This window comes from Hypanus sabinus, chromosome 2 (assembly GCF_030144855.1).
Source record: "Hypanus sabinus isolate sHypSab1 chromosome 2, sHypSab1.hap1, whole genome shotgun sequence".
NCBI classification, from domain to species: domain Eukaryota; kingdom Metazoa; phylum Chordata; class Chondrichthyes; order Myliobatiformes; family Dasyatidae; genus Hypanus; species Hypanus sabinus.
This window is the reverse complement of record NC_082707.1, coordinates 155,853,351-155,877,550: the sequence shown is the minus strand read 5'-3', so window position 1 is coordinate 155,877,550 and position 24,200 is coordinate 155,853,351. Positions and strand designations below refer to the sequence as shown.

Genomic DNA, 24,200 nt, shown 5'->3' with positions numbered 1-24,200 from the left:
CTGAGGAAGCAACCTGTTTGAAAAAATTTGTTGTCCAGTGTTATTAGTAGATAGGACAATGAGTTAGTGTGGTTAGAAACTTTATAATCCAAAATAAATTATAAGTGAATGTTAAAAACAAAATAGAATGCTGTTAAGATTAAGGCTAATAATGTCATAATCTGATGCTGACAAAAATTATATCAAATATCCAATAGCCTTTTCTCTTGATCGACTTAAAAATAGGGTTAACTCATTGGGTTGCTGGGTGGTGGTGCTCATTAGGCCAGAAGAGACTGTTCCACACTGTATCTCTAAATAAGATAAAATTACAATAAGCTTTACAACAGTCAAAATTGATTTTGTTTGAATTATATCACCAAATGATCTTCAAAATGGGACAAAATGATTATACTTACTACAAACCAAAAATAACATTTATGAAGAATTCAAGATTTTTGTATTTGAACAAATGCTACTGACACTGGAAATTTGAATAAAAACAGGAAGATACTCTTCAATTACCTTACTTACCTAACAAAGAAACTTAAAAATTAGCTGAACACAGGTCATGTTTGATGCACTATCAATAACTCCAAAAGACTGGAAGTAGAGTAAATACTGAAAGGTTTTTATTAGCAGTAAAATGGAGCACGTCCATGTCGGATGACTGAGGGAGGAGCAGAGACACAATCACCTTTATCCAGGGCTCTGTGGGAGGAGCCACAGGAGCAGTCAGCAGAGGGGCGTGTCCAGACAGATATACATGGTTTACCACAATGCTCGAACTTGATTAAGCTTGATGAGGGTGAAGCAGTGGACATTATCTACATGGACTTTAGTAAAGCATTTGATCAATCCCTCATAAGACCAGAAGATATAAGAGCAGAATCAGGCCATTCAGCCCATCGAGTCTGTTCCATCATTCCATCATGGCTGATTTATTATCCCTCTCAACCCCATTCTCCTGCCTTCTTCCTGTAACTTTTGATGCCCTGATTAACCAAGAACTTATCATCCTCTGCCTTAAATATACTCAATGACTTGACCTCCATAGCAATGAATTCCACAGATTCACCACCTTCTGGCAAAAGAAATTCTTCCTCATCTCTGTTCTAAAGTAATGTCCTTCTATTCTGAGGCTGTGTTCTCTGGTTCTAGACTCCCTCATAATAGAAAACATCCTCCCCACATCAGCTTTATTTAGACCTTTAAACATGTGCTAAGTTTGAACAGTATTCCCTCTTCATGTTTCTAAACACCAGCAAGTACAGGCCCAGAGCCATCAAACTCTCCTCATCTGTTAACCTAGTGGGGAGTCTTGCACATCAAAACAACAATTTTACAACATGCACATACTCATGGTAGATTGATTCAGAAGATAAAGATGCATACGATCCGGGGTGATTTGCAAGTTTGGATTTAAAATTAGCTTGCCAATAGAATACACAGAGTAGGGGTGGAAAGGTTATTATTCCAGCTGGAGGTAAACACCATAACAAATTGAAAGGATTTTTTGTTGTATTAATTATTCATTTCCAAATCTGAAGATGCTGTTATAGTTCGTGTAAGAGTTATGTTTATTTTTGAAGATAATTCAAAAGGTCTTGCTGATCATTACAAAATGCTAGCACTTTGGTAAGTCTATTTTAGACAATCCCTTTCCTGAAACAAATGTAAATTGATAGCTGAATAAAACTTGCCCTGAAACCAACATCTATCAATATTCAGCACACTAAAAGGGAAAGGGAGTAATCAGAGAAGACGAATATCATTTACTTCTCTAAATTTCTGCCAAATCAAGGAAACATCTGTTTTGCTGTAACAACCCAAAGATTTCATTCATGTTTTCCAGGGAAAGGAATTTGCCACCTTACTTTCCTACCACATCCTTAAAATTGGTTTTGTGGGTTGGTCAGTCAAAGGTCGGTAAATATTACTCTTGATGCATTGGTGAATGGCAGAATCTGGGAAGAATTGATGGGAATGAGACCAGTGCAAAATGAGTGCTTGATGGCTTTAAAAAAAATTGGATAGGTATATGGACAGGATAGGAATGGAGGGTTATGGGCTGAGTGCAGGTCAGTGGGACTAGGTGAGAGTAAGCATTCGGCACGGACTAGAAGGGCCGAGATGGCCTGTTTCCGTGCTGTAATTGTTATATGGTTATATAGCTGGTATGGGCTTGGCAGGCTGAAGGTCTCATTCCGTACGATCTGTGATTCCTACCCGATTTCTCATGTGTGCAATCAGCTTTGACAGACATATTAGCAACAATATCTCCACCACAATCACCATCAGCACAGGTACACTACAAGGCTTTGTGCTTAACCCCCTGCTCTACTCACTTTATATAACGTTGAGGCTAATACAGCTCTATTTAAGTTTCCTGACGATACCACTGTTGTCGGCCAAATCAAAGTTGACAATGAATTGGCATATAGGAGAGAGATTGAAAATCTTCCTAATGGGCCACAACAACAACCTCTTGCTCAATGTCAGCAAAACCAAAGAGCTGATTATTGACTGCAGGAGGAAGAAACAGAGTTCCATGATCTAGTCCTCATTAGAAGATCAGAACTTCAAATTCCTTGGCATTATCATATCAGAGGATCTGGCCTGGGCCAGCATGTATAATTAATAATTAATTGGTTTTTTTTGTATTTGCACAGTTCATCTTTTTTTGCACATTGGTTGTTTGTCAGTCTTTTTTGGTGTGTAGTTTTTAATTGATTCTGTTGTATTTCTTTGTTCTATTGTGAATGCCCAGAAGAAAATGAATCTCAGGGTAATATATAGTGACATATACATAGTTTGATAATAAATTTACTTAGAACTTTGACATTGGGGACAGCAGCTTTGGTCAATAAGTCATATTTTACCACCATTGCCCACAAGTCAAGAATAAAACAAAATTAGATGTGTTAGAAGTTTTCTGGGGCACCAAAATATGATGGACATTGAATAAAAGAGAAAATTAGAGAGCATTGTTATTTTATTACATTTTAATAAAATAAGCTGTCACATTCCACAATTACATTAATAACTGTTCTGGTTATAACTCAAACAGTTTAAATACACAGGGAATTTCATTCCACAATCATTGTTCATAAGAAGTGATATGGTTTACAAAGGCAGGGCATGGGCATTTTTTACATCAGCTGCATAATGTGCCCCAACTTTATGCTGGAATTCACTGCAACTAATAATTCATTCACTCATGGAAGGAAGGCAATAGCTTTTCCCAACCAGGGCATATGATACTGAACCAAATTACATACTACTCAAAATTTGTTGTTTGTAAACATGAATGGTGACCCCTTTTCTTCAAAACAGTCCTTATCTAGTGGCTATCTAGCAGGCATGTAAAAAAATGGCCCTACAATTAAATTCCCAATTAAAAGGAAAAATGAAACTCCATTCAACATCTTCACATCTTTGTCCTATCCTGTCACACTTGAAGTTATAATAAAACTATGACCAGAATTTTCCTTGTATCTGTTCTTAATAGGACCTCAATTTATAAGATATGCCAGGTAAACTCCATTTTCATGCATGAACTATTTTTTCTGTGGAAGTATATACAAAGGTGAAAACAATTTGCTTTTGTGTCTGGAGGAGAAAATGTCCTCTCTGACAACTCTGCAGACCCTATTATCAAATCCTGGAGTTTCATGATATCTCTGTGATATCCAAATGTTGCCCTCAATCCCTATGATCCCAATCTGTTCATCTATCTATCTGTAATATCTGGCTTTCTAATCCTTCTGAAAATCCATCTGCCTTCACCAATGACCCTTCCAACCTCTCAGTCTGCTTTATCAGACAGACTGGCAGCCTGGAGGAATTGATCTTGGAAGAAAAATCTTAGATCAAGTCCTGCATATCCCTGAGGGTTCCTTATAGCTGCAGAGAGTAGTGAAGTTTTGCAACTCACTAACTGAAAGAGTGGCAGTGATCAAGAAGAGCTGTAATCTACGAAGTTATAAACTAAGAATGAAATGTCCATATCATTGTGACTGAAATATAATTCCATATTTTATTTCCTCCACACTGATTAGGTTGAAGCCTTAAGCCAGTGCTATGATCAGTAATGCTACTGAGCTGTGTTCAAGCACAGTGGACATCTGTTAAATTTCACTTTCATTTCTAATTTAATTAAATTGCAAAAGAAAAGATGAATGTGAGCTGCCATGTCTGATGCACCAGATTATGCATTTAGCAACACAGCACTGTTTTCATAACTATTATCAACCACCATCCCACCCTCTTCTTGCATATAGTGAGAAAAAATACCCAGCTGGAACTTGGGGAAGAAGAGAGATAGGAATCTTTGTGAAGGAGGCCCAGCAAGTGACTAAGGATGGGGAAAAACACATCACTGAACCCAGATATCTTACTGAAAAGGAGAAAATCTCACAGCAAAAAGCCATGCACTCCTTCTTAAGTATACATTATTACCAACTTACTATTAATCAAAACATTTGAATTGAAACCGTTGAACAATCAAGCTTCTGAAAAATTGTATTTCCTTCAAATTCTTGATTGGAGATCAGTGAATCACTTGAAATTACAGTCAATCATAAATGTGCTCTCTCTGTCTGAAGTTCAACTGCCAATCATGAATGACTTTATTAAAATATAACATTGTCTCTGAAGCCTTAAATACTCAAGGAAAGTGAAAAGTAGATATTTTATAAACATAGCTACCTCCTTCCGCCTCTTCCTCCAATCTGCACTCTGAGCTTTTACCTTTTCTCACCTGCCTATCACTTCCCCTGGGTCCTCTCCTCCTTCCCTTTCTCCTATGGTCCACTCTCCTCTCCTATCAGATTCCTTCTTATCCAGTCTTTGACCTTTCCCACTCACCTGGCTTCACCTATCACCTCTGGCTGGCTTTTTTCTCGTGCCCCCACCTTTTATTCTGGTTATCCCCCCTCCTTTACGGTTCTGAAGAAGGGTCACAGCCCGAAATGTCAACTGTTCATTCATTTCCATAGAAGTTACCTGACCCACTGAGTTCCTCCAGCATTTTGTGTGTGTTGCTATGGATTTCCAGCATCCACACACTTCCTCATATTTGTAAATATAACATTGCCTCGCATGCCTCAAATACTACTGGAAAGTGAGTAGCAAATATTGTGAAGGTTTTCTAAATTTAGGGTTCACATAAGTGATGTGTAATTCAGGAGAGCGTTTGCAACGCCTGCTTTGTAAGATAAATGAGCTGAGATGACATTTGACAACTAAGCATTTTCAGCAAGAAAAATATCTCTTGCTTTTTTTGCAAAGAACCAAACTGCGAACTTCAGCAAGCAGTACTTCAACAGTTGAGAGGTATGATCAAATGAGATTTAATATTTTATTTTAAACATATGTGCTGGTGTTCAATTGCACTTTTGATTTTACTAGTGGTTGTGAAACAAAAAAAAACAAAGTAAAAAAGCTGAAATGATAGTTGGGAATTCTCAGTAGGTTAGGCAACATCTGTGGAAACGGCACAGGGAAAGGGAAACAGGGAAACAGTCTTTCAGGTCAAAGACTCTTCATTAGAATCGGGAAAAGGTGAAAGTGGGGTCATTTTAAATATCAGAGAGGGTGGAAGATGGATCAATGGAAAAGGAGAATATTTTTGTTACGGTGTGAAATAAATGAAGAATCAATGTTTTGAGCTGAGACCCATCTTCAGGACCAGTCTCGGCCCGAAACACTGACTGTTTATTCATTTCCACAGATGCCTGACCTCCTGAGTTCCTCCAGTATTTCGTGTGTGTCATTCTGGACTTTAAGCATTTGCAGATTTTCTCATGTTTGTAATTAAAGTCATCCAGTTAATGGGATATTTAGAGAAAAAGAGAGAACGTCAATGTCATGTATGAAATGAAGAGAGGTAGAAAGAAACAACAGAAACAAAGCATTGTAAAAGTTGTGAAATGCAGAGCCGAGGAACATGCTCAGCAGATCAGTTCTGCAATTGGAGAATGAGTGACCGAGTGAATGTCACGGATTGACTGGCAAGTTCTGAAAGCAAGTTATATGAAGTAGAATCTGGACCACAGTTTGCATATGGTTCTCCAGTATCGAAGAGACCACATTGTGAACATGGAATGTAGTACCTCAGATTGGACAAGGTGCAGGAGAATTACTGCTTCACCAGAAAAGACTGGGTCTCTGTATGGTGGAAAGGAAGAGATGAAAGGACAGGTGTGGAAGCTGTGTGGGAGCATGAGTGAGGAGTGGCTGTTGGGACCAGAATAACAGAGCAGGAATAGCTAACTGTCTCATCAAAATGTTGCCAGGGGAGGGGATGGGGAGATATGTTTGGTGATGGATACTTGACGCTAGCAGAAATTGTGAAGGATGATTTGTTGAATGTTGAGACTGCAGGCTGGAAATTGAAGACCAGGGGAACAATTCTAACTCTGTCCAGAAGAGATGGTCGGGTCAGACGTATGGGAGATGGATGAGATGTAGCTAGGATCTCTATCAGCTCTGGTAGGGGGAAAGCAGTGGTTTATCAAAAAGAAAAAGATCTCAAAGCAAATATAGCAGTGAGGAGAGAACCGAGAGAATGGAATGAAGCCCTACAATAGGAGAGGTGAGAAGAAGAATAGTCTAGTTAGCTGTGCGTATGTAGGCTGGTGTTTATCATTGGCCTGTCCCTGATATGATGATAGAGAAGTCAGAAAGGGAAGGAAAGAATCATATGTATCATGTTAAGATGAAATCACGGTGAAAAATGGCAGTAAAAGTAATGAAATGTTTGAGTTCTACCCAAATACAGGAAATCACACAAGTGCCTTTGATGTTCCAGTTGTGTGTAAGAGAACACAAAAGAAATAAAACAAAAATCTGTTCCACATAAAGTCTAGCCAAGCTTGAGTCCATCGCAGTGTCCAAAACTACGCCTTACATTTGGAAGAATCGAGCAGAATTGATAGAAAAGCTGTTCAACAAGTATGAAACAAAATATTAACACAATGCCAGATGGAAAATGACAATCTAGGCCTATGGTATAAATATAATACTCATTTTTTCTAATAAGCCAAGTTATATGTGGTATTATATAACATATTTAATAATTAAGTAACCTGTTATTTCTGATATTTCCACTAAATAGGGCTGTTAGTTATGCAATGAATCACACTGAAACTTAGTTCTCCTAAATTTGAGAATATTGTAGTCTGAGAAAGATGAACAGTGAGACATGGCCTTGTTTACAACAACTCCAGGAATCTGTGGCCTTGTTCATGGATTTAACAGTGCAGTGAAACTAAAGGAGAAGAATAAACAATAATTAAATGTGTTACTAATTCATGAACTACTTGACAAAGGCTGTTTAAAGTCATCATTTTACTAGAAATCTGTCCTTGTTCAGTTACTTCAATACACCAATGCTCCGGCATATTGCTGTTCTGTTTTCAAATTCGTTCCACTGACTTCAGTTCTGGATGCAAAGTACAGTGTATTTGCCCAACTTCATAGTTCCCTACTAACCAAGGTTGAAGTACCCAGCATGTGCCTCTCATCTCCAAAAGCATGTATGGAATTTAAATAACAAAATATAAAAACTGCAGTTTTGAAATTACAGCAACCAAGCAATTATTAGATATAACAACATCAACACGGAACATTTGGTTATGTCAGTTCTTCAGAATAAATTTATAGTGAACTCCAAGGGGGGCTGTTGCTGTGAAACAAGTATCTAATAAACAAGGCTTTACAGTATATCACAAATAATTTCGGCAATCTTAATTATTTTTCAACATTTAAAAGAAAACAGAAAGCTAGTAGCACATAGTAGTGACATCCTGCACCTCCAATTCCAGTGCAGCTTCATGTAGTTGTGTAATATTGAAGATTCATTTCATACTTAAAATTCATCTTCCGAACTGTCGGCTAGTAGCATCACATGGTCTTGCATGCTGGTGAAATCTCTCGGCTGCAATTTCAAACAAAGACAGTAATAGTTCTTTGAGTTACTATATCTGTATGATATTTGCATCTTACAAGAATTTATAGTTAAAACAGCAGCATTTATGTCGACAGTATTGGGAGAGGCACAATGATACAGCTATTAGACCCCTGCCTCTCAGTTCCAGTAACCCAGGTTCAATACTGACCTCTGCTGCTGTCTGTGTGGAGATTGCATGCTCTCCATGTGACTGCATGTGTTCCAGTTTGTTCTCACATGCCAAACACACCTCATAATACCGATAATCCGGAGCAGGAGATCGCAGAGCAAGTTGGAGATGGTTTCTCGTGGATTTTACGGGCCAGGTTTAAAAAGCAACCAGTGCTTTTGGGACTTGTCTGTGGAGTGGGAGATCGCAGAATGGGTTTGCAGGGTACCTAATGGTATCCCTGATGAGTCAATCAGCACCCAAATTCAATTTCAATTCCTTACTGACAAGATCAAGGAACCAGATCAGGAGCTGGAGGTACTCAGGGCCGTGCAGAAGGGTGAAAACCTCGGAGGTGAGACTTTTACCAAGGTGGTCACACCCAGAGTGTGGGCTTCAGAGAGTAGGTGGGTGACCACCAGGAGAAGTGAGGGATGTAGGCACTCAGTTTAGAGTTACCCTGTGATCATACCCCTCATCAACAAATATACCCCTTTGAATACCACTGGGGGGGATGACCTATCGGGTTCAGCAGCAGCCAAGCCAGGGACACTTTGGCCAGTTGCAAGGCTCAGCAGAGAAGGTAAGCATCAGGTAGAGCGATAGTAATGGGAGTCTTAATAGTTGGGGGGGGGCGTGAACAAGAGATTCGGTGACCGAGAAAGAGAAGCCAGGATGTTGTGTTGCCCCCTGGGTGTTAAGATCAAGGATGTCTCAGAGTGATTGTAAAATATTCCCAATTAGGGAGAGTGAGCAAACAGAGCTCATGGTGCACATTGGCACCAATGATATGGGTAGAAAGATGGAAGAGATCCCGCTCAGTGAGAATGGGGAGTTAGGGAAGAGGGTGAAGAGCAGGATCTTCAAGGTGGTAATCACTGGTTTACACCAAGAGTCACGTGTTAGTCAGGGCAGGAATAGGATGATAATACAGATGAACGAGTGGCTGAGGAACAGATACGGGAAGCAGGGTTTCAAGTTCTTGGATAATTTTAACTTTTTCTGGGGCAGGGGTAACCTGTACAAGAGGGACGAGTTGCGTTAAACTGGAGGGAAAACAATACCCTGGCTGAGAGGATCACTAATGCTTCTCGGGAGGGTTTAAATTAGTTTAGCAGCGGGATGGGAACCAGAATACAAGGTCAGAAAGTGGAGGGGTGAAGAGAAAGGTAGTTATCAGAGCTATTAAAAAAACATACAGGAGTAAAGCAGTAGTGCTCAGAGTATTATGGGTAAAGGTGATGAACTTAGAACATGGAACTATGATGTTGTGGCTATTATGGAGACTTGGTTGAAAGAGGGATAAAAATGGATGCTTAATGTCCCAGCATTTCAATGTTTTAGAAAATATAGAGAAGGAGGTAAAAGTGGTGGGGATGTTGTACCATTAATCAGAGACAATATCACAGCTGCACTCAGAAAGGATGTAATGAAAGGCTCGTCCACATGGGTAGAATTTAAAAATAGGAAAAGTGCAATCACTCCAATGGGATTGTACTACAGTTCCCCCCCCCCCCCCACCCCGCCCCAATAGCCACCGGGACATTGTAGAATGAATATGCAGGCAGATTAAGAAAAAGTGTGTAAACCAAAGGTTGTTGATGTGTGGGACTTCAACTTCCCCAATATAAACTGGTACCTTCTTAGTGCAAGAGGTCTAGATAGGGCATCCAGGAAGGTTTATTAAATCAATATGTAGATAGTCCAACAAGAGGATGAGCTGTACTGGAGTTGGTGTTGTGCAAGGAGCTTGGTCAGGTGACTGACATTTCAGTGGATGAACAGTTAGGGAGCAGTGACCACAGCTCCTTAAGTTTTAAGATAGCTATAGATAAGGATAAATATGGACCTTGCAGGAGAGTATTAAATTGGAGCAGTGCAAATGATGAGAGCATTAGGCAGGAACTAGGGAAAGATCACTGGGAACAGCTGTTTTTGGGCAAGTCCACGTCCAAGATGTGGAAGGTGTTTAAAGACATAGAGTACAAAATGGGAACGTCCTAGTAAGAAGGAAGGACAAGGATAGCAAGGTAAGAGAAACTTGGATGTCAAAGGAGATAATGAGATTAGTCAAGAAGAGAAAGAAATATGCAAATCTTAGGAAGCTAGAATCAAATAGAACCCCAGAGGATTATGAGGAAGCCAGAAAAGAACTCAAAAAGAGAATTAGGAAAGCAAGGGGGGGTGGCTGAGCAAAGTCTTTGGCAAGTAGGATGAAGGACATCCCCAAGGCATTCCATATATACATCAAGAGCAAGAGAATAACCAGGGAGAGGGTAGGACCACTCATGAATAAATGGGTGAACATTTGCTTGGATGCAGAGGACGTGGGTGAGGTCCTCAATAAGAAACTTACATCATTATTTAACAAGGAGAGGGACATGGAGGATAGGGAGATCAGTGTTGAGCATATTGATATGCTAGGGCATGTTGAGGTAAGGGAGGAAATTGTGTTGGATCACTCAAGTTTTTTGACGAGGTGCAAGGGCGATTGATGAAGGCACAGCTGTGGATGTTGTCTACATGGATCTTAGTAAAGCATTTGACAAGGTCCCTCATGAGAGGCTCAGCCAGAAGATTAAGATGCATGGGATCCATGGTGAACTGGCTGTTTGGATTCAGAACTGGCTTGCCCATGGAAGACAGAGAGTGGTGGTCGAAGGGACTTATTTTAGATGGAGGTCTGTGATTAGTGGTCTTTCACAGGGACTGTGACTTCTGTGTACTGGGACTTCTGCCGATTATGATGTATATAAATTACCTGAATGAAAATGTAGATGGATGGTTTAGCAAGTGTGTGGATGATACTAAGATAGTGTAGACAACTGGCAAAGAATACAATGGGATATAGGTAATTGCAGATATGGGCAGAGTTTAACCCGGCCAAATGTGAAGTATGGCCAAATGCAAAGAGACAGTACATAGTTAAGGGCAGTTATGAGGACTGTGATCTTAGGGTCCAAGTTCATAGCTCCCTAACAGTCACCACAGAGGTCAATAGGGTAGTTGGCTTTATTAGTCTAAGTATTGAGTCAGGAAGTTAGGTTGCAGCTTTATAAAACTCTAGTTAGGCCACATCTGGAGTATTGCATACAGATCCGGTCAAAGGATCCCAAAGCTTTGGAGAGGGTGCAGTTAAAACGGCGCCAAGTGGCTGCCTCTTCGAGCTCATCAGTGAAAAACAGCTTAATTCATCTCTTTAATATCTCAGTTTTTTCCCTTTTCAAGGTGATTGGGGTTCCATCTAAGTCCTGGTCTGTAAGTGGCATTCAAACTGCGTTTTTTTAATGGTGGAGGAGTTCCCATTCCTGGAGCTCGCTGGGTGACCATTTTCTGACGTTCTCCAGGTGCAGCTTGGCAGATGGCGCATCTGGTGTGCAGCCCTGTGGACGTCTGATTCCTGGCCGGTGTTGTGGGAGAACGAACATCAGGATTTTGCTGCGGTGGAGGTATGGAAAAGTGACACGGCAGACTGTAATATCATAACAGTGACTGTCAGTCTCCCCTTTCACTGTGAAAATGGGTGATACATCTCTGTGTGCCTTGTTAGTGAGAGGGAGAGAGAGAGAGCACAAGCAAGCCTGTGACACGTCGAACTGTCAGGGAGACAATAGTTGTTTTACAATGTTTGTTAGCTAATTACCATAAAGCAAAAAACAATGCTGTGAATGATCAGTTAATCTGGTTTGTTATTTCAATCATTTTTGGCAAAATATTAAAACTTCTTCATAACTTCTTTGATTATCATCATGACCCCACACAGTTAGGGGCCAGATTAAATATGCATCCCTCAATAAAAATAATTAGGAAGGCACATGATTACCGTTCCAAAAGCTCACTGTCATCATTATGCACCATGTCATGATTGGCCAATCATGGTCTTGACCATGATTGTTCTTGGAAATTTTTTCTACAGTAGTTTGCCACTGCCTTCTTCTGGGCAGTGCCTTTACAAGACAGGTAACCCCAGCCATTACCAATACTCTTCAGAGATTATTTGCATGGAGTCAGTGGTCACATACTTGTGATCCATATCCATATCTATGGATTGTGCAGTAATTTAAGATCAACACCTTTTGGAAGTGTGGCGGGGTGGTCTCTACCAAAGGTGGTGCAAGACACTCCTTCCCTCCACTAGCCTGCAAATCACCCTTGGGCAAGGGGTAGCACCTGTTTATCTTGATCAGGGTCAAACAAAGCCAAGGGAGCAAGTGATGGATGGTCATATGAGCAGCTGGTGCATATCACAAGTCGTCGGTATGCGACCACTGACTCCAGGCAAACAATCTCTGAAGAATATTGAATTGTTACATTTCTCCAATTATGATGACTTAATTACAGTTTTAAAAAATAAGCTTTCATTACATAATACAACACTTAATTGTCCTTAAGTTTAACTCGGCAAACCTAAGTTTTAACTACAACAATAGTGGCGTGCTGTAACAGAATCATCAAGTCTCTGTACCTCGAGACAGACACAATCATTTCCCCTCTCTCTATTGTTGAACTTTGGCAATGGTCCCCGGTTACCACATCAGCACAAGCAACATTCTGTTTGACTAGTTAATAACCCTTTCTAATCCTACCCCCACGACAGCAAGACAAAGCAAAAGAACATCTTCCCAGTGAGATGAAGTACTACTGAAGGATAATAATTACTGGAATGAATGAAAGACAATCAAGAAGAGAACACAAAGGTACAATGTGATGAACTGTATCTTCTTGCAGCAGCAATGCTCTCAGTAGCTTTTCTTTATCCATTTGAAATGAACAAGTTCCTTAGTTTAACACTTCAGCTGAAAGTTGTCTCCTCTGACTCTACAGCACTGCTTTGGTAAAACACCAAATTATCAGCCCTGATTGGAGCCAGATCTTTCTGACAACTGCCAGGGTTTCCACCTGCTCTTAGATATGGTAACCGGGAACCAAAGTTCAACAATAGAGAGATGGGAAACGATTGTGTCTGTCCCAAAGTACAGAGGTTTGATGATTATGTTATAGCACGCCACTACTGATGTGGTTAAAACTGTGTGTAACCCTGTAGCATCTGGCGACCCTGTGATATCTGTCTCGGAGGCTGACATCAGAAGATCTTTCAAGAGGGTGAACCCTTGCAAGGACTTTAGCAGTTGAATACAACTGAATGGCTTGTGAGGCCACTTCAGAGGACGTTTAAGAGTCAACCACATTGCTGTGAGTCTGGAGTCACGTATAGGCCAGACCAGGTAAGGACGACAGGATTCCACCAGCTAAAGGACATGAGTGACCCAGATGGGTTTTTACAACAATTGACATAGTGGGATTCGAACTCATGTCCCCCCATATAGCTGGGTCTCTGCATTACTGATCCAGTGGTAATTACCACTACACCAAATCGCCCCAAGGCGTTAGTAGGGGACTGAAAATCTGTGCAAACCAACTTCCGGGAGTGTTCAAGGACATCTTCAATCTCTCCCTGCTGCAGTTGGAGGTTCCCACCTGCTTGAAAAGGGCAATATTCATACCAAGAAGAGCAGGGTGAGCTGCCTCAACAACAATTGCCCAGTTGCGCTCACATCTACTGTGATGAAGTGCTTTGAGGGGTTAATTATGGCCAGGATCAACTAACTCCTGCCTAAGCAGGGATCTGGAGCCACTGCAATCTGCCTATCAGCACAATGCAATCTCACTGGCTCTTCACTTGGCCTTGGATCACCTGGACAATAGCAATACCTATGTCTGGCTGTTATTTACTGATTACAACACAGTGTTCAACACCATTGTACCCTCAGTACTAATCAACAAGCTCCAAAACTTGGGCCTCTGTACCTCTCTCTGCAACTGGATCCTTGGCTTCCTCATTGGGCATGTCAGAAATAACATCTCCTCACCGCCGCTACTCAAGAATGTGTGCTTAGCCTACTCCTCTGCTCTCTCCACGCCCATGACAGTGTGGATAGGCACTTCTCAAACGCTATCTATAGATTTGCCTATGACACAACTATTCTGGGCAGAATTTCAGGTGGTGATGAGGAAGTGTACAGAAATGAAATAGGTCAACTAAATGAGTGGTGTCCCAAGATCAACCTTGTGAGTCCAAAGAATTTGTTTGTAGACTTCAGGAAGGGGAAGTCGAGGGAACACACACCAGTCCTTAGGAAAGAGTGCGCACTTTCAAGTTCCTGGGTGTCAACATGTCTGAAGATCTATCATGTGTGCAAAATAATGTTGAAATTACAAAGAAGGGATAGCAGTGGCTATATTTCGTTAGGAGTTTGAGGAGATTTGGTTTGTCACCAAAGACTTGCAAATTTCTACTGATGTACCGTGGAGAGCATTCTAACCTGCTGCATCACCATTTGGTATGGGGGTGGGAGGCACCGCAAAGGATCAGAACAATCTGCAGTAAGTTGAAAACTCAGCCAGCTCCATCATAGGCACAAGCCTCCCCAACATAAAGGGCATCTTCAAAATGCAATGCCTCAAAAAGGCAGCATCTATCATTAAGGATCCCCATCACACAGGACTGCCCTCTTCTCATCGCTGCCATCAAGGAGAAGATACAGGGGCCTGAAGACACACAAGCAAAATTTTAGAAACAGCTTCTTCCCCTTTGCCATCAGATTTCTGAATGGACAATGAACGCATGAAGGCTACCTCAATATCTTTTTTCTTTTTTGCTCTCTCATTGCACTACTTATTTAATTTAATTATATATAAAATACATACATACATACACACAAACACACACACACATATATAATTAAGCTAATTTATATATATATATATATATATATGTGTGTGTGTGTGTGTGTGTGTGTGTGTGTGTGTGTGTGTGTGTGTATGTGTTTGTTTATTTATTTACTTATATATTGTAATTTAATTTTTTTAATTATATGCAGTATTGTTGCCACAAAATAACAAATTACATGACATATGCCTGTGATATTAAACCTGATTCGGATTCTGAATAAATGACACAACCCTCAAGAAAGTTGAAATACATGCCAATTGTTTCCTGAAATTGTCAACACAAATAGATGGGGTGGTAGGCTTTGGAGTGAGTAGAAAAAAGGTTCACCAGTTTGTTGCCCAGATTAGGGAGTATTAACTACAAGGAGAGGCTAGACAAACTTGGGATGTTTTCTCTGGAGCACCAGATGCTGAGGGGTGACCTGCGAGAAGTATATGAACTACTATTACAACTAGGTGCCTGAAATACACTGCCAGGGGAAATCATGAAAACAGATATGACAACAACATCAAAGAGGCATTTAGACAGACACATGAACATGAAGAGAATGGGGGTGTGGGGAGGAGGGGGGAATATAGTCATGTGCAGGTAGATAGCACTAGTTTCTCTTGGTATCAAGGTTGGCCCAGATGGACCAAAGGGCCTGTTCTAGTGCTGTGCTGTCCTATGTTTTATGTTCTATGTTTAATGTAGCAATGAAGAAGTCAGCTTTTCTGAAGTTTATTGCATTCATTGAGATCTGCCTTTTATATCTTGAAACAGGTTAGACCCTATTGATTTAAATGGGTTTTAGAGAACTACAGACTGAGACAGGAAGGCAAGTATTTGTTTTTAGACAATGTTTTTGAGCTTTTAATATTATTCTTAATCAACTTTGAATTTAGGAACTTTTAAAAATGCTTCACAGCTTTTACAGTCAGCAAGGATGGAGTTAGGAATTACTTTAGATCAAAGGTTATGGGACAGAGTGTCTCAGTGCACCACTAGCTAAGACGGTGCCCCTAGAGTCCTGCAAAACTGCCTTTCCCATCTGTCTCAACAATCTAGAAGAGAGCTGACCGACAAGTCAGTTGTTGGTGTTTACAAGTTCAGCAGAGAACTGGAAAAGGAGATGGCAAAGTGATAGAGAAATTGTTACAGGTAGTGCATGATACTGACAGCAAATGAGCTTCAGAGGTTTTATTCCACTTGTGTAATTTGTGGGTGGGAGGGTAGAGAGACATCACTACCAAAGGAGCTGTAAGATGCTTCTGCCCTCCAGTAGCCTGCAGGTCACCCTTGGATAAGGAGTAGCACCTGCTTAGACCCCCCCAACTCCTGATCAAGGTCCCATGAAGTATTGGGAGCAAGTGGTTGATGGTGATGTCTGACACTAGGCAGACAATCACTGTAGAACATTGAACATGACTGGGGTCACCCTTCGTGTAACGACACCACCCAGAAGGAGGCAATGGCAAACCACTTCTATAGAAAAATTTGTCAGGAACAATCATGGTCACCTTGATCACTTACATCATATGACACAGCACATGATGATGATGATGTGTAAATTGCTGTATCAATATGTACTGAGATGAGAATAAGAGGACATCAGCCACTGAGGCAGTGCCTTAGAAATAAGCACAAACTACAGATAGTGTTGGAAGAATCTTAAAACAGAACACAAAAGATGACCCATGAGGGAGAATAAATTGCTCTCAGTATTGAATTGGAGAAAAAATAAAAATTTTATGTGGCTCAAAACAAAAGAGATAAAATGGGAATTTTGCTAAGATCCACGCCAGACCCATTTGTAGTTGGTCTGATTTTCTGCAGAACAACTCAATATTTCTACCATTTGTGATAGAATTTTCGAAATGGAAATGAATGATCCAAATAATAATCAGTGCTCAAATCCAAGTAAGATTGTTCGGGGGGGGGGGGGGTGGAATCTGAATTATTGCACCATGTAGGTGAATATGCATTATGGATTTACTCCCACCAAACCTTAGGATTTACCTTTGTTTCACGCCTTTTAAAAACATTTTTCCTCTTTCGATTCATCACCTTAAGACTATAGAGAGCCCCAAGGATGAAGAGAGCTCCAGCCACACCAACAGCTACAGGCACCAACATCCCTGACATATATCCTGCCTGCAAAACATGTATGATAAAAATTAGTGACAACTTCATCTTAGAAAGAGATACTTCTTCTGATTTACATTCAAATTTTATGAGAAGTATAATATGTCAATTCTCAAAAGCAGATTGGCACATATTTTGTGGGAGAAATAATGATGAACATGTGAAATAAGTGAGAAAGCAGGCAAATGGTCTCCAAGGACACAATGCCATTTAATAAGATCAAAGCTGATCTCATCTTTGATCTTTTCTCAGTTGCATTGCCAAATCTGCAAAATGCTTGATTCACTGTTGTCCAAAAGTCTCTGTCTCAGGTGTGATTACATTAGCACAACTCTCAAAAGTAGACCTCCTTCTTGGCTTCTCCTCCTCCTTGGCTTTAAAGAGTTGAAGCCTATTCCTGAGACCATGCTGCATTTGTAGGCTTGCAGTTCAGGGAAACAACTTTACGAACATCTATCCTATCAAGCTCCCTTAGAGTTTTATGTTTCATTCTTCTTCTATGCTCCGGACCATAAAGGCACATTCTGCTCATATTCAATCCATCTTCATATTTAATAGTAACACACAGTATAACTTAAATAATTTTTTACTATTCCTCATATCAAGGGATAATATCAAATTTTCCCACATTGTTTTCCAACCGCTATCTTTCTGTCTTCTCCTCTTACCCTGCACCGACCCTCTCTCCTAGACTTTGAACATCAGCCTCCAACTAACATGACCCTTAATCACAGCCACCGATGGATCACCTTTCCAAAGGATACTTTGTTCCTAAAAAGAATGTATATGTTTTGTGAATTATGAGGTTTGTTGCTCAGTCGTTAATTCGTACCTGACTTCTCGTGACCTCATGGACCATAGGGTCCATAGGGTTTTCATGGCAAGGTACAGAAGTAGACTGCCAGGCCTTTCTTCCACACAGATACTGCTGCCCAGGTTGGGTCCTGGCTGGGTTTGAACTCAGAATCACCTGCCTTGAAGTCCAGTACTGATGCCACTACATCACCATTATGAGGTAGCTGGTCCAATATATACCACTACCTAGAGCGGCAGACTTTAAAAATGAATGGGGCTGTTGAGACTTTCTGCAGAGCTTCAGATTGTTTGGGTTATTAGGCACTTGGCAAGGGCCAATCAAAAGAGATTAGGTTTAAGATAAGTGGCAATAGTGCAAGTGGGAGAGAGTTAGAGTGGGGAATTGAGGCTTTGGCTCAAGAGGTTTTGGCAAGAAGAGACAGAGGCTAGAGTGAGGTTTTTGTCAAGTTTATCCTTTTTCATTATTAGTGCCTAACTAGAATATTGAGAATGAATCCGAGGTCAGTGATTTGCTCCTCATGCAAGATGTGGAAGATCTAGGAGACCTCCTGTCTCTCTGATTACTATATCTGTAAGAAGTACATCTGGTGCAGCTCCTTACAGACCATCTTAGCAAACTGGAGCTGGATCTGGATGACCTGTGGTTCATTCGGGATTGAGCGATGTGGATTCAGAATTGGTTTGCCCACAGAAGGCAGAGGGTAATAGTATTTGGGGCGTATTCTGCTGGGAGTTTCGAAACTAGTTTTGTTCCACAGGGATCTGTTCTGGTATCCCTGCTCTTTGTGATCTTTATAAATGACAGATGAAGAAGCAGAAGGGTGGCTGAGTAAGTTTTCAGATGGCACAGAGATTGGGGGTGTTGTGGATCGTGCAGACGGTTGTTGTAGGTTACAACAGGATGCAGAGATGAGCTGAGAAGTGGCAGATGAAATTCAATCCGGAATAGTGTGAAGTGACATGCACACTTTGGAAAGTCAATCTTGAAAGTAGAATACAAGGTTAATGCCAGGATTCATAGCAGTGTGGAGAAACAGAGGGATCTTGGGGTGCACGTCCTTAGACCCTCAAAGTTGCCACACAGGTTGGTAGGATGGTTGAGAAGGCATATGGTGTCTTGGCCTTTTTTAGTCAAGTGAATGAGTTCCAGAGCCACAAGGTAATGTTGCAGCTCTATAGAACTCTGCTTAGACCACTCTTGGTACATTGCTTTCAGTTTTGGTTCCTCCGTTATAGGAAGGACGTGAAAGCTTTAGAGAGGATGCAGAGGAGATTTACCAGGATTTTGCCTCGATTAAAGAGCATAATGAGAACAGGTTGATCGAGCTAGGGCTTTTTTCTTTGGAGAAAAGGAAGATAAAAGGTAACTTGATCAATGTGTACCAGAGAATAAAAGGCATAGATAGAGTGGATGGCCAGAGAATTTTTCCCAGGGCAGAAAAGGCTAATATGAGAGGACATCATTGTAAAGTACTTGAAGGAAAGTATAGGAGGAATGTTAAAGATAGGTCTTTCTCACTGAGAGTGGTAAGTGCAAGCAGCATTCTATGCACTACATCGAGGAGATGTTGAATTGCATAGTGGAAGAGAGAATTCAAAAGAAGTGAGCAGGGCAGTTCAGATATTCTGCATGCCATAATTCCTGAGGAAACAGTGGATTGTGTATACTTAGCTGCTTGGCAAGGGCCAACAAAAATTTGAGTCCTGGAGAAGGTTCTTGGCCCAAAACATTGACTGTTTATTCATTTCCATAGATGTTGCTTGACCCGCTGAGTTCCTCCAGCACTTTGTGTGTATTGCATCTGCAGGATTTCTCATGTCTACGATCTCCCAACAAAAACTGTTTGATTTAAATGGAGCAGTCATTGTGTGAGTGGGCTGGTGTAACAGCGGGGAATTCGGATTTCGGCTTATAGAAGCTTCGGTGAGGAGAGGTGAAGGGTGTAGGTAGATTTTTTTCATTTAATTTTTCTTTCTTCATTCTTATTGCAGTTAGAGCAGTGGGGATGCCAGGCAGAATAGTAAAATGCTCTTCTTGCAGGATGTGGAAAGGCAGGGAGACCTCCAGTGTCCCTGGCAACTACACCTGCAAGAAGTACAAGAGGGAGCATCTTTCAGACTCTGCTTGGAATTCCAGATCATTTGGGAGGCTGAGGGGTTCATCAACAAGACATAAAGGGAAGTAATTACACACAAAGTTCAGGACAAGGGCTCAGGAGGGGGAAAGGGTATAGGTAGCCAGTGCAGAGTACCCCTCTGGCCATTCCCCTCAACAACAGGTATACCACTTCCTAACAGAGGAAAGCCACAATGGTCGTGTCTCTGGCACTGAGTCTGGCTCTGTGGCTCAGAAGGGGAGAGGGGAGAAGAGCAGTGCAGTAGTGATGGGGGATTCCATAGTTAGAGGACCAGACAGGAGATTCTGTGGACATGAAAGAGACACCCAGGTGCTATGTTGCCTCCCAGGTGCCAGGGTCAGAATGGGTATACAGCATTCTTAAGGGGGACAGTGAGCAACCGGAAGTCGTAGTACATATTGGTACCAATGACATAGGTAAGAAAAGAGAGGCGGTTCCAAAGAGAGAATATAGAGAGTTAGGTAGAAAGCTGAAAAGAAGGGCCTCAGAGTAGTAATCTCCAGATTGTTGCCCATGCAATGCACCAGAGAGGGTAAGAATAGGATGATCTGGCAGATGAATGCATGGCTGAGGAATTAGTGCAGGGGATAGGGTTTTAGATTTATGGATCATTAGGATCCATTCAAAAAGAGTGGGTTACACCTTAACCCAAGAAGGAGAGATATCATTGCCGGCAGGTCTGCTAAGGCTGTTGGAGAGGGTTTAAACTAATTTGGCAGGGGGATGGGAACCGGAGTGATAGGCCTGACGATGGGGCAGTTGGTGCACAGTAGATACAGTGTGTAGTGAGACTGTCAGGAAGGACAGGCTGATGATAGGACAAAAATTCAGTCAGTGGAACGAGTTAACGAGTAACACGACAGCACAATCTAAAAGGGCAATGAATACAGGACGGAAGGTGTTTTATTTGAATGCACATAGAATACAGATTAAGGTAGATAATCCTATAGCACGATTAGACATTGCCAGATATGACATAGTGGGCGTTCACAGAGTTGTGGCGGAAAGATCATAGTTGGGAGCTTAACATCCAAATTTGTATCAAAAGGACAAGCAGGTAGGAAGAGGGGTGGGTGACTCTGTTGGCTAAAAAAAGGAATCAAATCCTTAAACAGAGGTGACATAGGATCAGAAGATGTAGAATCCTTGTAGATAGAATACTGCGAGATACTAAATACTAAAGATACTGTGGGAGTAAAAAGGCTCTCATAGGAGGTGTATACTGGTATTCGAATTGTAGCTGGAATGTGGGATTCCAATTACGATGGTATATACAGTAGAAAAGGCATGTAAAAAGGTCAATGTTACGATAGTGATGATGGATTTCAATATGTGGGTAGATATGGAAAATCAGATTGGAGCTTGATCCCAAGAAGTGGAATTTGTCGTATATCTATAAGATGTTTTTTTTAGAGCAGCTTGTGATTGAGCCTACTAAAGGAAAGGCATGGGTGTTGTGTAATGAATCAGATTTGATTAGAGATCTTAAGATAAAGGAACTCTTCGGAGACAGTGATCATAATGTGATATAATTTACCCTGCAGTTTGAAAGGAAGAAACTAAAGAAAGATGTATCAGTATTATTGTGGAGAAAAATAAATTACAGAGGCATGAGAGAGGAGCTGGCCAAAGTTGATTACAAGAGGACACTAGCAGGGATGAATGCAGAACAGCAATGGCTGAGTTTCAAAGGGCAAGTCAGAAGGCACAGGGTAAATACATTGCAAGGAAGGAGTATTCTAAAGGGAGAATGCCGTAACCGTGCTGACAAAGGAAATCAAAGACAGCATATAATATAGCAAAAATTAGCTGGAAGTTAGAGAATTGGAAATTTTTTAAAAAGCAACAGAAGACAACTGAAAAAGCTATACAGAGAGAAAATATGAAATATGAAGGAAAGCTAGCCAATAATATAAAAGTGGATAACAGAAGTTTCTTCTGTCATACAAAGAGTAAAGCGAGGAGAGAATGGATTTTGGACCACTGGAAAATGATGGTGGATAGGTAGAAATGAGGGGACAAAAATTGGTGGAGGAACTCAATAAGTATATTGCATCAGCCTTCACCGTGGAAGGCACCAGCAGTATACCAGAAATTCGAGAGGGTGTTAGGGGGTAGAAATAAGTGCAGTTTTGTATTACTAAGGAGAAGGCACTTGGAAGCTGAAAGATCTGAAGGTTCATAAGTCACCTGGACTGGATGCGCTACATCTGAGGGTACTGAAAGAGGTAGCTGAAGAGTTTGTGAAGGGGTTAGTAATGATCTTTCAAGAATCACTAAATTCTGGAATGGTGCGGGAGAACTGGAAAATTGCAGTTTAAGAAGGGAGAGAGGCAGAAGAAAGGAAATTATAGGCCAGTTAGCCTGGCTTCAGTGATTGGGAAGATGTTAGAGTTCATTATTAAGGATGAAGTTTTGGGGTAATTGGAGGCACATAATAAAATATCCTGAAGTCGGCAAGGTTTCCCTAGGGGAAATCTTGCCTGACAAATCTGTTGGAATTCTTTGAGGAAATAACAAACAAAGGTAGATAAAGAAGAGTCTGTGGATGTTGTGTACTTGGACTTTCAGAAGGCCTTTGACATGAGGCTGCTTAAGAAGATAAGAGCACATGGTATTACAGGAAAGATACCATCATGGGTAGAAGATTGGCTGGGTGGCAGGAGAATAAAGAGGGCCTTTACTTGTTGGCCACCGGTGACTAGTGGTGTTCCACGGGCATTAGTGTCCGCTTCTTTTCACATTATCATCAATGATTTGGATGACGGAACTGATGGCCTTGTGGCCAAGTTTGCGGATGATGTGAAGAAAAGTGGAGTGGCAGGTAGTGTTGAGGAAGCAGGGAGCCTGCAGAAAGTCTTGAACAGTTTGAGAGAATGGGCAAAAAAGTGGCAGAAGAATATAGTGTAGGGAATTATATGGTCGTGTACTTTGGCAGAACAAAAAGGCATAGACCAGTGGTTCCCAAAGTGGATGATATCATGCCCCAAGGACAGTGTGAGTTTCTAAGGGTGCAATAAAGATAAAGGGGCTAGAGGAGGGGGCATTCAGTAGCAAGAGGGGGCATAGCTGAGAGATTACTGGCTTATTGTAGGAAATTAATTACTTATTATAAGCATTTGATCCTCAGTACATCATAATGGATTACAATGATCATGTGGTCACATCATCTCTTGCAAACCCACTGTTCCCTTAGATTTTGCTCAAAGCATGTTATAGTTGTTGAAAAGCAATGTGACGATTTTGTATTTAGCATATCATGAGTAATCTGGATTGAAGAGGTTGTGCTATTTCCAGGTATCTTAAGTGACAACACTCTGATAAAGCAAGCAAGAACTTGGCTTATTTTCAATCACTTTGTGAAAACTTTCAGAAATGAAAAGCACTTCACGTGAAATGTCTGAGACTGTGGAAGACATATTATGCAACATACATTTGACAGCAGAATTTGTTCTGCAGGTGTATGAGTCAGCTTTGCCAGACAATGAATTTTTGCTGATGGTTATGTTTGATTCATGAAAGATGAAAGCATGGGGCAAGAGTTTTCACTTGCATGGACTAGAAACAGATATGAAGGGGTAGTCCATATTTTGGGTTGTTGAGCAATTTTGCAAAGAGAAGGACAGTCCGCTCACTAACATTCGTGCTGGTGTAACAGATGAGGCACCATGGATAGCACTGTGGGGTTATTATTTTCTTGCAAAAAGCTGTATCTATCATCCACCGTATAATTCACAGACAATATCTTGTCACAAAAAAAACTGAGTGGTCAGCTGTGCACATCATTAAATACTATCACAGTGGTAAATAAAATCAAGTCCCATACTCTGAGTTCCTGATTATTTCGAGAGCTTTGTACTGAGAATGACTTGCTTTGGAACACTTGCTGTTGCCCACAGAAATCAGATGGTTCTCAAAAGGAAACTGCCTGAGACACTTTTATGCAATTTTTGAAATTGTAATAAAATTCTTTGAATACTCGAATGCTTTATTCAGTAATCAACTCAAGAATATTAGGCACAATGTTGCTTATTTATCTGAATTATTCGCAAAGTTTAATGAAATCAATATTCAATTGCAAGGAAATAATGTGAACCTTATTAAAGTCAAATTTGTCATCTCCACATTTCTTTCCAAGTTAACCCTATTTGACCTTCTCCAGTTTCTGAGCCTCTCTGAGTTGGAAGAGAAAGAAAGAATACCAGATGATAATCTTCAAGTATACTGTGTCCATCTGGGTAATCTAAATAAGGACATGTCAAAGAGATTTCAGGATCTCCTCTCCAT

The 24,200-nt window shown here is 40.9% G+C and overlaps 1 protein-coding gene across 5 annotated transcripts in view; it reads right to left on the bottom strand.

The window, feature by feature from the left end:
• Nucleotides 1-3,003: 3,003 nt before the first annotated feature.
• LOC132385306 (armadillo-like helical domain-containing protein 4) overlaps nt 3,004-24,200 on the bottom strand; it is a 105,849-nt gene continuing 84,652 nt past the window's right edge. For 4 of the 5 annotated variants that reach the window (XM_059957327.1, XM_059957338.1, XM_059957332.1 and 1 more), the window contains exons 8-9: nt 16,834-16,968; nt 3,004-7,921 (exon numbers count right to left, since the gene is read on the bottom strand). In XM_059957327.1, coding sequence (XP_059813310.1) covers nt 7,853-7,921; nt 16,834-16,968 — 204 coding nt within the window. In that variant the 3' untranslated portion in view covers nt 3,004-7,852. The remainder of the gene's footprint in view (nt 7,922-16,833; nt 16,969-24,200) is intronic. The other variant, XM_059957351.1, reaches the window with a different exon arrangement.